The 13,714-nt window shown below is 51.7% G+C and overlaps 1 protein-coding gene across 1 annotated transcript in view; it reads left to right on the forward strand.

Moving 5' to 3' along the window:
* Positions 1 to 257: 257 nt before the first annotated feature.
* AGRN (agrin) overlaps positions 258 to 13,714 on the forward strand; it is a 94,466-nt gene continuing 81,009 nt past the window's right edge. The window contains exons 1-2 of the mRNA XM_082070036.1: positions 258 to 490; positions 7,129 to 7,390. Coding sequence (XP_081926162.1) covers positions 293 to 490; positions 7,129 to 7,390 — 460 coding nt within the window. The 5' untranslated portion in view covers positions 258 to 292. The remainder of the gene's footprint in view (positions 491 to 7,128; positions 7,391 to 13,714) is intronic.

A 13,714-nucleotide genomic window follows, 5' to 3' on the forward strand; every position in this document is an offset into this window, starting at 1 on the left:
TTACAGGGGCAAGGCTGAGGACCGAGCGCTTCTCCCCGGCCGCGGCTCCGGGGGAGAGATATCTCCTCCTCCTCCTCCTCTTGGGATTTTCTTCCTTCTCCCCTCCCCTGCTCTCCCCTCCCCGCCTCCCTCCCTCTCTTTCTTTCCTCCTTTTCACCTCCTCGGAACAAAAGTAGCCCTTTTTCTCTGCGCCAGCCCTGCCTGCGAGTGGGGCCGCTTTGTCTACCCGCGCCGTCGGGGAGCCCCGGGAGCCGGGAGCGGGGCCGGGCCGAACCGCCGCGGCCGGCGGGCCATGGCGGGGCGAGCGCCGGGCGGCCGGGCGCTGCTACTGGCGCTACTGGGCTTACTGGGACTGGGAGGCAGCGGTGGTGGGGCGACCTGCCCCGAACGGGAGCTGGAGCGGAGGGAGGAGGAGGCCAACGTGGTGCTGACGGGGACGGTGGAGGAGATCATGAACGTGGACCCCGTCCACCACACCTACTCCTGCAAGGTAATTTGGGGGGGGTTTGGGGAAGGTGCGGGGGGGTAGACAACCGCAGGGAAACTTTCAGCCCCCAACCAGGCGCTTTCTCGGGCGGGCGCATGTGGTTTTTATTGTACGCGCTGCAGCTTTGGTGTGTAATTATGTATTTTTAGACTGCGGAGTCTCTCCTCGCTTAGAGCTGCCCGCAGCTGTGGCGAGGGGAATCTCGCAAGGTTGCTTTTTATGGGCATTTCCCTCCTTTGCATCATGCGGAGCTGACTCCCAACTTTCTCCAGCTGGGTTTAGGCTGCTGGGGAAGGTGTTCGGAGCTTCTTAGCTCCCTGTTTACTTTAGCAGCATCTTGAGTTCTTTCTAGCTCTAGCTATTGTTTAACTACGAATCTGGCCTCTGGCTATGTTTTTTTTTTTTCCTCCCCCCTAAGCTGAGAGACGGTAAAGTACTGAGCAACCTGAAATACCATCCGCCTGGTTGTCAGAAAACGTGCTGTATGGCTTAACCCTTCCCGGGGCAGGAATCTCACTTGTGAGGACATGCTGCTACATTGCTTTTTCCCTTTCTCCCCATCCTCTTTTCTGCTTCATCCTTACAAAAATACTGCGGTTAGTGCTGAGCAGGGCCTGGGGTGATGTGCAGCAGTGTGTGGTGGGAGAGGTCTGCTGGTGCAGAGGGAGGTTAACTTTATACCTCTGTTCTGTAGCATCTCTTAGCCCAATAAACTAGTTGAACAGTTTCTGTCTGTCCAGCTGGTGCCTGCTGCTTCACGCTTGCTCCCGTGGCTCTGCCCCTTGCGATGCTGCATGGTACAATCTGTACCCTGCTCTGGTAAATTAGATCACGGACCCTCCGGGCTAGTGCAGAGACCGTATGTTTGCAAAGCGTCTGACACATCCCGGGTGCTATGTAGAAAACTAATAAGCTGCTATGAGCAGGCGGTGTCCTGCGGCAGCTTGGGGCACATATGGCTGGATGGATGTGGGCCACCTCAGAAGGGAGGAGGTGGTCAAGTGTGGCTTAGTGACAAGGCAAAAGTGCTCATTTAGGAAACGAGTCTCTTTTCTCCCGCTGCGGACACGCAGCAAGGTGTCTGGCTACTGTAAAATCCAGGCTTCGTCTTGCTGCATCGGAGCAGGACTCTGGGCCAGTGCTCCTGTGATGAGAAACCTGCTTGCTCAGCAGCTCTGCCTTTGAAAGGGTGCAATCATGTCCGAGTAATAAGAGTAGCTCGGGAGGAACCTGGTCTGCAGGTGGTGTCTGTATTTGAAACAGTTTGTGTTGCTCAGCTTGGGAAGAGAATCTCGTACCTGCCTTTCCCTGAGCCATCCCCAAAAATCCTGCGGAGAAGACTTGTGCTGCTTCAGAGTTAACTGTGGGGTGTTGCTTCTGCTGAGTGCTGCTGTGGTAACAGCACCTGGATGCCTTCACATGCTCCCAAGACACCTTTCCAGTCCTGTAAAAGAAACTGAAAGGAGAAAAACCTCTCCTGCCTTGGATGGAAATGCCCATCCCATCTTATCTCACTGTGGCAGTGCTGCTGGCTCTCCCGGTTGAGCTGTGACATTGAGCAATTTCCTTAGAGCAGTGGTTCTTTGGTCCCGTTACCTACACATCACTCTTTTCTGTGTAATTTTAAATGGTGTGTTTGCAGGAAAAAAGCTTTGAAATGGGATTTGAGGTGTCTTAAGGACCTGAAAGCAGATAAATCTCTCCTGTGACTTGGCAGGGTGTAGCGCTTGTGACTTGTAAATGCGAAGTTTCGCGGCAGCTGGTGCTTGTTTCCCTCTAAGATCTCTCCAAATATTGAAATTGCTGTGGATTCTGCTGATGCTGGGTCGCAGGGTTAGACATTCGCGCATTTTGGGTTGGTTTGGTGGTTTCTTTATCAAGCACCTAGATTCTAAAAAGGCGCTTTGGGCATTAAACCTGACTTGTGGAGCTGGAATAAGCCCAAGTGCAGAAAGGATCTTATTAGTGAGAAAACCCGTGCCTGCTTCCTCGCTGTCCTGCTCCAGGAACCGTTCCTTAGGCCCTGGGGTTACTTCCAAATACCACAGTTATCTCTTGTCAGGTTGCTCTTTATCTGAAGAGGGAAGGCAAGGGCCAAGTGTGTGGTAGGAGTTCCCGAGAGCCCACACCCAAAATAGCGAGTATTATTGGTGCTGGGTGGTCTGCGAGGGAGCAGGCATGTGAATATCTGCGAGTGCCGCACTAGTGTATTGTTCTTCTAGTTAAACTCTAAACCCTCCCAGGTGAAGCCTTTGATAGAGGAAGATAAGCACATTACAACTCAGGAAAAATGTGAAGTTAATGTTAGATAAACAGTCTTAAATAACTACCGGCCTCGTTTGCTACTGGAGGAGAGGAATAATAAGGAAGAGCAGGCTGACAGAATCCTCAAAATTGAAACAGTTTGATGTGCTGCTTTCCCGAGGGATTTGACATGGGAGTGGAGGTGCCTCTGTGCTCTTCCCAGTCTTGCGGTGCTGCTGTACATCCCATTTACAGCCCATGTGTCGGCACCATCCCTTCCTGCTTTTGAGTCCCCTCATGTGCATTATTTTGGTATGACCTGATATTTATGAAGAGAACTATTTATAGGACAAGTACAGGTTCTATATGAGCTATAGGAAGTGTTGAAAGAGGATGTGGATCCTGTTCCGAACAATAGAGCCTGTATTTTGGGGGGTAAGGGCTGTTTTCCAGCCAGGGATGGGTGTGGAAGTGGCTGGGGGAGGTGGGTTTGGTGCTTTGCTGGTTCTGAGGAAAAGGGTTCCATCCAAGGAAAGGCACAGAGAGGGACAATGTGCTGGGGAGGGAAGCATTTGGCTGGTGCCCTTTAGGAACTGCCAAAATCTAGCGGTGACCCTTTTTATAATACTTCTGTCCAGAATAAGAGCTCCCTTCCCGAGGAAACTGCTCCAACATCTCATTTCTCCTTGCAAGACCAAGGTTGGCATTTCTCAAAGCATCTCCCTGGCAGGAATTTGCCTGTCCCTGTCCAGGTGGTCCCGTTCCCTGCGGTGGGATGGACCCCCATGGCATAGTGGAAAATCCTTTTACTTTCTGGTTTTGTGCTGCACTTAAAATATACCCTTGAAAGGATCTGCTTAAATAAAGTCTTCGCTGTTCTTACTCTGCCTCCCCGTAGCTGCCAGGAGCCTTGTAAAATGGTCTTAATCCAGTGTTTTATGTGCTCGTTGGCAAAAGAGTGAGTCTGCTTTATGGAAGGGACCTCTTGGAACTAGGTTCCAGACTAATTTTTTTCCTCTCTCTCTCAACCTTCTCTTCCCCCAATCCTTGATGATCCGGTGAGTCAGCAGTGACAAAGTCTTAATTGTGCGTGATGATGAATGGGATGCCCTACAGGTAATTGCCTGGTCTTTGGTGCCTTCACATCCATTCATTATAGAGGAGAAGGGTGGGGAGAAGGCTGGTGGACTCTGATGTTGCTTGTGAATGCTGTGGCCTGGCTCTGAGGTCTATGACTAGAACAGCCGTGCTAATTAACTCAAATTACCATCTGCTTCAGAAAGAGGGGGTAGACTTCAGCCTTTCTCCCCCCTTAGACCTAGCTGTGAAAATGCCACCTTTCAGCACAACCCTCAGGCTGCGCTCTCTGCCTGACTCCCATATTTTTATTAGTATTTTTTTTTCCTTTTGTCTCCTTTGTGTTCCTAGTTCTTATTCTTTCACCCTGGTTTGCTTGTGCACCTCACAGCGCCTGCCCTGCGGCTGGAGGAGGAGGAGGAGGTGGGGCTGGAGGAAGGTGTCTTGACTTGACTACGGAGCAGAATCACAACCACAGGGAGCCGCGCCGCTGCGGAACGCTGGAGAAACAGCTGGTCCCGGCTGGGCAAGCAGGAGGTTTGCGTTAACTCAGGCTTGCGCTAAAGCCGGGCAAGCTGTGCTCCTTCGCACCCTGCCTCCTCATCTCGCCGCGCTCGCAGGTGGCCCCGGGGTGGCTCTTGGAAGGGGCTTCCTCGGGTGGCACCGCCGGCACGTGGTGGAGCAGATGTCTCCGTGTCGATAGCGGGATTCCGGCGAGATCAGAAGGGGGGGAAGCCGCCTGTCGCAGCTCCCCGTCCCTGCCATCTGAAGCTCCCTCTGTTCACTGGGTGGCTGCCATCTCTCTCAAGAGCTCAGGATGACAGGGCTGTGCACAACCGAGCAGTTGATGTTTCCAGCAGGCTTCTTCCAGGGCTGGAATAGGCTGTGGATGTGGCTTTGGAGGCATTGCTTCCTCAGCATCTCTTCTTGGGCTTGGGGCTGTTTAGCCTGGAGAAAAGCTGAGCAGGGGGGTGTCCCCTCAGCCTGGTCACTCCTGGCACAGTGGGAATGGCCCAGTTCCCATGTCCCAGCACCACGTTGTCACGTGGAGTTTGGCTCGAGATCACCGTGGGCCTCAAAGCCTCTTGTTCAGGACTGAGAAACTGCTGAGCTCACCCATGGAATTCTGGAGTTAGGGCTTCAAATAATTACACGATTAAAGATCATAAAACTTGCACACCCTCAGCATGTTTTAACCCTCTTATTTGAACTTTGCAGCGTCAGATCTTTGCGTGCGTCTTCTGTAGTCACGGGATGGGGGTATTTGGTGAAGAATAAGCATCTCGCTGTCTGAATGGTCTCAAAGAAAGGGAATGCAGTGCACCTGAAGGGCTGTGCGGGGCAGAGGCCAGTGACCTGCAGATAACTATAAAAATGGTTTACTCTAGAGTGGGATGGTATCTGCTCTGCGCTTTCCTCCTCAATTGCCACAAGTTCCCTTATGTCAAGCATTGAAGCTGTAGTGCAAACAACTGTCTGCCACTTCAGCGTCCACCAAGAGCCCTGTGCACATGAGCATCCTTTCTTGTGTTCTTACAGCCTGTGCGTGCGTGCCTGTTTCGGAGGCAGGATGGAGAGGCCCTTATCTCTGAGCCACCCCCTCGCTGCCCATTTTCGGTGCTCGGCGCGGTGTGCTGGAGCGCTCTCGAGGCGGTGAAGAGGGCTGGGGAATGCAGGTGACGGGGCACTCGGGCTGGGAGGAGATGCTGGTGGTGCCAGGCCAGGGGTGCCTGTGGTCACGGCGATACCCACGCGCTGCAGCAGCCACCCGCACTCCCCGCTGCACCCCAGGCGCCTCTCAGAGCCATTTCTATTCCATGCAACTCAATTTTGCATCGCGTTTCCCCTGCAATGGAACCACAGCAGAGGATTTCTGACTTGGGGACATGTCTCTGCTGTCCCTTGTGCACTAAAGATTCATTTTTAGGGCTGCTTCTTCCCTTCCGTGTGGGTGTTTCTTTTGGAGAGGGGTTGGCTTGAAGTTGTGTGCAGATCTGGCCTTTTTTGGGCAGGGGGTTGAGCCAGCACTGAGGTTTAGGGAGTTTTCTCTAGAACTGCTGGCAGCAGGACGGGGGGAGCGGGACCAGCTCTTGTGGCCACAACTTATTTTTCTTCTTGAAGTTTGGATGAGTAAAGGGAAACAGGCTCCTCCTGCCAAATCCTCCATGTATCTTAGCAGATCCAGTCTGCTAATGCAAGGGTTTTCTTTAGTCATTTGTGGGAACATAAGTTGTCTTTGGTATTTCTACAACCAATATTATCTGCTTTGTGTTTTGCCTTCCTGATGTGCTGGTGCTTAGAGCCAGGAGGTTCCCATCTTCCATCCAGCCAGCCCACCTGCCTCCTCCTGCCTGTTCAGAGCATCCCCCATGGATGGACAGACATTTCTTTAGGTGTGCTGCCTTCCCTGGTTGGGGGCTTCCAGCCATTTAATGTTGCCTTCAAAGCTTTATGATTATTAAGTGTTTTCAAAGCTTTTTTAAATTATTCAGAAGGGTTTTATTCTCCCCTGATCCATTTCACCACTGAGATTTTGTTGTGAGTCAGAACTGTACCAGCTGCAGTCTGTCACCTCAAATGATGCTGCTGGGGAGTGGAATGGGGATTCCTCTGGTAGGGCTTGAATCATATCCCTGACCCCATGGCCTGTATCTGCAGGTGATGGGGTCACAGCTCATGTACATCGCAAGTGAGTTGGATCTCACTTCTGTCCAAGCATCCAGTCCAGGAATGGATCTCCTGCTATCAGTTTGAATTCTTTCTTAGTAATGGGCAAGACCAGGTCAGTCCTGAATTTCTTTTTTAATAAATATTTGTCCTGGTTGAGTCTGTGCCAGCTTCCCCTGGCCAAGTGCAGTGTCCCTGTTGGAGAGCAGCGTTCCCTGCCATAGCTGGTGTGTGGCAGCTGAAATGGCTGGTGTGGGCATAAAGGTTAGAACAATATTAGGGAAAAAAGGTTGATTAGCTCATTTTCTGGCTTACTGGTCATTTACAGCAGAGGCAAAACAGCAGCAGAGGCTTCTCCTTCTGTCAGGGAAACTCTTGAGCAGCTGTCCTGGTTTGAGCTGTGCCATAAAGGCTCTGGGGACATTATTTTTGCTTGAACAAAGGAAAGAAACACCCGTGTGTGCTGTAGTCTTTGCTGCCCACACATTTTGTGCTTTTGGAGGGCTGGCTAATGAAATTAGGTCTGCTGGAAAGCTTTGCCAGCCTGAACCGCCTCTGTGCATCTTGTGACAACGTGATAAAAGTTAATGTGGCCAGAAAGTGCTGGTTGTTGGAGGCTGTGAAATGGTCTCACGTGCTCCTTCTCATTCAAGGTGAGAGTCTGGCGATACCTGAAAGGCAAAGACATCGTCACGCATGAGATCCTCTTGGATGGTGGGAACAAGGTGGTTATCGGTGGCTTCGGGGACCCGCTAATCTGCGACAACCAAGTCTCGACCGGGGACACGCGGATTTTCTTCGTCAACCCAGCCCCGCAGTACATGTGGCCGGCGCATCGCAACGAGCTGATGCTGAACTCCAGCCTGATGCGCATCACGCTGCGGAACCTGGAGGAGGTGGAGCACTGCGTGGAAGGTGAGGCTGGACCTGCCCGCTGGGCTTTTCCCGGGGTGTTCTTGGCTTGTAAATGATTGATGGGCAAACAATCCCGCCGGTGATGAGCCGGATCAGTCCGTCCTGCTGATCTACACGTGGCTGGGGTAGGGTTGTGCTTATCACGGGGACAGTGCCTGGCATTGACCTTGTTGTCAAAGGCAGCGCTTGCAGCCGAGGTACAGCCAAGCAAAGTTATTTGATGTCATTTTTTTTGCTCAAGATTCGATGCAGCTTCTCAGTTCCCTCTGCAAATGTGGTTGGGAACATCCCCACCACAAGTCTTGCAAGGTGCTTCCCAGGGAGTTTAGGGTCCTCACACCTGAGTCAGGTTTTCCTGTAGGTTTAGAGCTGATGAATTAACCCTGTGGTGAAGGTCTGTCCTTCATGGTAGTCACTCCAGCTTCCTCTGTCTCAGAGCCTCCTTACTTGTGGACTTGTGCAGGGATCTGAGAAGCCAGCTGAGTTCTGCTTAGAGATAAAGCTTCTCCAAGGTGTAATGAAGTCAAGACCAAGCCAAGGAACTGAGTGATTTTGGGGGATGCAAGTTGTATTTTTATATCGTTGTGGGGAAGCCCTGTATCCCTTATACATTAATCTTGCTGGAGTCTTTGTGTCTGCTCCCAAAATTGCGCAGATGAGGAGGGTTGTGATGTTGTGCTCGTGGAGTACGTGTGCACCACAGTGATGCTCAGCACGGGGACCATGGGACATGGTCTGTGGGACAATGTGAGGAGCGCTCACATTGGCTGAGTTACTGGTGCTGTTGGGGGTGTAAAAACATTTCTGTGGGGAAAATCAGAGGGGTAAACAGCCTGTATGTGCTCTTTAATAGGGTCTGAGACCTCCAGGTATGGACACGTGCCTCTGTGGAGAGCAGATTGGCAGAGAACTGATATTTCTTCTACTTGTTGCCCAACCTCCTTGAAAACATCTTTCTGTAATAACCCATTTTCTGGCTTTTCTCTTTCCCCTTTGTGCTTGTCCCGTGTTCCAGCCAGAGCTCTGAGCTCATGGGGGAACGTGGTGCCCCCAAAGCTGTTTGCTGGGGTCTGAGCGTGTCCTGAGAGCAGATGGGTAAACAAGGGAAGGAATGCAGGAATTCTGCACAGACAACAAATAAACTTGCAGATCGGCTCCCTCCTCCCTTTGGACGTGCAGAGCAGAGGCCATAACCCCCTTTTTTTTTTTTCCAGCTGGGAATGCTGACGGGGTAAATGACCGAACTTTTGGTCTGAGAGAGAGCTAGTTCAGCAAAGTGGCTCACAAGAGGCCCCCGTCTCGAGTGGTTTTTGTAAGAGGGAGCAACACAGGAGGTTTTCTGCCTATATATTTGTTCTGTATTGCACTTGAAAGGTATGAGTCCTGCTCCATCCTTGCACCTAGTGGAGAGGGAGGGAGGAGAAAGCCTGTGTGTGCTTTTGTTAAACCTGAGCAAACACTGGAAAGGGTTCTGTCTTCACCTACTTGGCTGTGCTCTCTGGCACGCTCCTTTTGCACATGCTGGATGTGAAATGGGGTGGCTGAGCAAGGTGCTTCCCATTTGTGCTGAAGGCCCTTGTCCCTTAAGACCCATAGGAGATGATGAGAAAATCAAGCTTTCTTCCTAATACTATAGATTTAATGTAGTATTTATCATTGAGACCCATTTTTGCTTTTTGCTGTTGTGCAAGGGACTTGAAAGTGCCAAAGCTGGGCATGTCTAAATGATCTCTTTACTGTGTGCTTCAATTGCAGGTTATAGGTGGGTTTATACTTCCTCCGTGCTATGTTAACCTTTCCTGATGATTCTTTCTGGGACTCCCCTCTTCTCTGCAGATCACTTGCTGCATAGCTTGCTTTCTTTATCTAATTAGTCCCCTCTCCCTGACGGCTCGCCAGGATGCTCTTGGGATGCTGGTGCCTCTGGTCCAGCACACTGGTCTGGGGACACGGGGACTGGAAAGGGCTGGAAAACAGCCTGCAGACAACTTTCTGTGTGCGTTGGACCTGATTGCTCTAAACTGGTGGAGACCTGTCCAGATTGCACTGCTGAGGAATGACCAAAAAACCCAAGGCATCCTTGAGTTCCTAATCAGTTAAAAAGTGTTGCTTGGGGGAGATGCAGTGATTCTTATTTTGGCATCCAACTGACTTGGCAGCTCTTTCCCTTGCCTTGAGAAACCCACCTTGCTTTTCATATCCGGTGGACTCGCTTTTCTTCTTCCCACCTCTTGGAAGGCTGGTTGTTGCATGAGTAGTCTATACACTGGATGGGTTGCTGTAGAGTGCATGGAACAAATTGATCCTCAAACCCTCAGTGTCCCTCAAGCTCTACCAAAGCTCAAGCCCTTCCTGAGCTCTGTGCGAGTCCCTTTTGGCTCCCCCAGCCTTGCTGGTTTCTGAGAACCAGCTCCTGCCACCCTGGGAACCATTTCTGATTCTGAGAACTTAGCTCCAGGATTTGTTTCCCATCAGCTTCCCCACAGGAGGGTTCAAAGCAAAGCTGCCCAGAATGCTGCTCCTTGCTGCACTTTGAGTTTAAAAAACAAACTTCTGAGTGCTTTTGCAGAAAGAATTGGAAGAATGGTGGCAGCTGAGTGGAAAAACACGAATGTTTTGAGTATCTTCATCTCCTGTGGCTCCAGCTTGGAGAAATCCTAGACATCAAAATCTTTCCTGTGTTAAGAGAGGAGTTCAGACAGGGGCATCTCTGTGAAACAGCTCAGGTTAGAGTGAAAACAGCGTGTTTTGATTACACTTAATTGCAGTAAAAATGCTTTGGCCAGCTGTAGTCAAAATACAAGGCTTCAGTGAAGCTCTGCAAACTGGTTCAGTGCTGGGGGTGCCCGGAGGGAGGTGTTTTTGGTGCAGAATGGGAGAGGAGCAGCTCTGGGACACAAGTTTGGACTGGCTGAGGCTTCTTGGGCAAAAAAAAATGAGCCTTGCGGTATTTGTGCATGAAGAGGGATGGAGTTGGGGTGTCACGGCGGCTCCGCGCGATGCTTTCCTCTCCTTGATAACACCATCAAGCACGTTCTGCTGGAGTTCAACAGCTGACTAATCCCCGAGAGAGCTTTGGTCTGTGTGTGTGTCTCGTATTTCACTTTGATCGCAACTGCACTTGAAGAAAATCAAGATTTCTGTGTGTGTGTGTGTGTATGGTGTGGGAGGGGCTGCGTGGTGACTCCACACTGAGCTGTCTGGGTGGAAGGAAGTTCAGATTAAGCCTTTGTTTAGGACTTTGGTTAATGAGAACCCAGGGCTCCTTTTAAATAGTGCCTTGCTGTGGGGTGATTTGCATTGACGCTGGTGCAATTGCCCCAGTTGAGGCTGCTTTGGAGATGTGTGTGGACTTGGAACCTCCTGGGGAAAGCTGTGTGTGTTGGATTTACAAGTACAGTGTGTAGTGAAGCCTGTAATGTTGAGTACAGAAAGCACACGCCATTGTGACAGCAGGTCCTGCTGGTGGCCTGAGACCCTTGTCCTGGAGCAGCGTGTCCAACACATCTTCAAGAAACTCCTGCTCTGTGCTTTAACTGGTGTGGTGTCACCTCAGCTTCTCAGGTGACATGGAAAATAGGGCTCATGAACCAAGTCCAAGGGGTGGTTAAGCCTTTTGGTAAGGATGGATCTGCCTGTTTTGGGGGCTGCAGATGCTCCAGATGTGCAGAAATGCCACTTGGCTGTTATGGAAATTCTGATTCTCTGTGACGATCCTATTCATTGTTCCCACAGAAGAATTGCATCCAGCCTCGCAGCCCCAATCCTCCCGTGTTCTCTCCCACGTCTACTTGGGAGCGGAACTGCTTTGAAAGCATCTCCCGCTAAGTTACACTGTCCATTCTGTTTTGTTTTCACTTTATTCTGTCCCTTCTTTCTTTTTTAGGTCTCTGCCTCCACAGAACTGAGACGTTTTGTTCTTGTAAACCAGCCCATGCAAAATTTGCCTTTCAGGCTCCTTACAGAGGCTGTAAGGCATGCACAGTGGGCTCCTCTCAGCAAGGAAATCGCTGGCATGGAGCTGTGTTAGGTGATTTTTTAGGGCTGTGGTCACTTCCCCTGCTCTGTTCTCTCTGCAGCCCTTCTCCACCCCTGCAGCTATTTCTCTTTCATCCATCCCTGGCATTTCATTGTGCTTCAGAACAGGCGAGGGAGGGGGCTGGAAGAGGGTTAATGTGTGGGTTTCTTAAAGAAGGTTGTTTTTTATTCCTTCCCTCCTCTTCTTGGCTCTGTTTTACATTGCAGATAATGAGAACAGCATCAACACCTCCATCTCGGGAGGGTGAGAGTGTTACCCAGCAGCTGTAAGACGTAGTAAACTGGGAGAATCGAGCACTGAACACTCCCGGGGGTCTGTCTGTGGCTGCTGGGGCTGGAGCAGATGTCCCCTCCGGGAGAGCAGGGATGTAGTTGTCACTTTGGGGACAGATGGAGCAGGTACTGCGGCTGATGCTGCAGAAACCAGCCTGGACCAGCGTTCGCAGGAGGCAGCACCACCGCGAGCACGGGGGTCCTGTGATGGGCCAAGCGTAAGGGTCTGTTTCCTCCCTCCATTACTGGTAGTAATGCAAAACATCCCATGGGTTTTATGGCAGGAGCTGAGAGAGTCGATTTGTTTAGCAAATTCCGAAGGAATTTTAATCTGGTGTGGGAGGCTACTGGTCTGGGAAGGCTCCTTTGGCCCCGCTTCCCGCTCTGGCACATCCTGCTGCATTTCTCCGCGGGATGGGCTGGGGTTCCTTGCTCAGCAGCACAGACGGCGAATCTCTTGCTGGTGCAGTAATGACAAGTGCTGGGCCCTGGCCATGTGCTCTTGGTTCTGCTTTTCCTTTGTTTGCTGCTCTAATAACTCGGGGGAGGACGGTGGTTTGCTGTCTGCTGTGCTGCAGAAGGGAGCAGCTGCTGGAGGCTCTGGCAGGCTCTGCACATCCTTCTGCCCTGTGTTTTCCAGTTGTACTGGTTGGTGCTGGTCTGAGGCTGGGATCATAGAATCACAGAATAGTTTGGTTGGAAGGGACCATCCCGGCTCCCCCAGTGCCCCCTGCCATGAGCAGGGACATCTGCACCAGCTCAGGTTGCTCAGAGCCCCGTCCAGCCTGGCCTGGGATGTCTCCAGGGATGGTTCATCCACCACCTCTCTGGCCAACCTGTTTCCATATTTTACCACCCTCATTGTAAAAAATTTCCTCCTTGTGTCTAGACTAGTGCATCACCCATCACCTCCTGGCTGGCGGGGATGCACAGGGAAGCTGCATTCTCCCCATTTTATCCTTGATGTGCAGATGTGGATAGAAGGATGGAGAAGAGAAGGGACATGAGAGTGGGAAAGATACTGCGAGTTCCCACAGGGAACCAGTCTGAAACATTCCCCTGTCCCTGCAGCATCCTTTCAGTGCCCCCCGCTGCAGGATGCTCGCACAGCACCAGCCTGGCTCTGGGGACGTCGTGAGAGCCGTGTTGCAGTGCTCCCAGGTGGGGGTTGCTGCAGAGAGCTGCTCTGTGGGCTTGGGAAGCCTTTGGTGCTGTTGCAGGGAGGAAATCCCACTGCGGGGGCTGCTGCTCCCCCGGGGCAGCGGGGAGCAATGTTTCCTCCTGGCAGGCATCGCTGCTCCTGTTGACAAGGCTGGCTCTGAATCTCTCCCTCTGAGCATCTCCTAAAGTGAATGTCTGCAGATCTGGGATTCGGGCATCTCCTCCATCCTCTTCGCATCCTTTGGCTTTGCAGAGCCGTTGTTCTGACTCCTCAATAACCTGTCGCAAAGCAGGACTCGGGTGCAGCTTTCCTGTCCCATTGCCTCTCCCTGACACCCCCTGCCCTGCAGCCAGCATGTAAAACGGGGGGTTGTGAGCATCCCCCCCTCCTCCAGCTGGGCGAGAGTTTGGGAGCCTGAACAACACCGGGGCACACGCTGCTTTAGCTCCTGTGCCGGAGATCAGATTTGGAGATCAGAGAGGATTTGCAGACAGCCTGTGCTGTGTGAGCCTTAACACACCGACTGTTGCTTTTGGTCACAGTGTCACCAGGCCACAGATCTGTAATAAAAGGTGTTGCTGCGGTATAACTGCTTCTCTCCAAACCTCCCCTGCCACCCCTTTCCCTGCCTGCTCCATAACGTGTTGTGCAGCATCAAACATGGGAGGGAGCAGTCGGCCCTGTCACACTTCATGGGCTGGAAGTGTAAATTAAATACACAGGCGTGGCTGCTTGCAGAATGCAGCCAGGCAGTCCCAGGTACCAATCTAGATCATTTTCATGCTGTAACCAATTTGCGGCCACCTAGGACTGAGTGGCTCCCCCTTTCTGGCAGGGGCAGAACTCGACTC

Source organism: Streptopelia decaocto (assembly GCF_964273445.1).
Source record: "Streptopelia decaocto genome assembly, chromosome: 20".
NCBI classification, from domain to species: Eukaryota; Metazoa; Chordata; class Aves; order Columbiformes; family Columbidae; genus Streptopelia; species Streptopelia decaocto.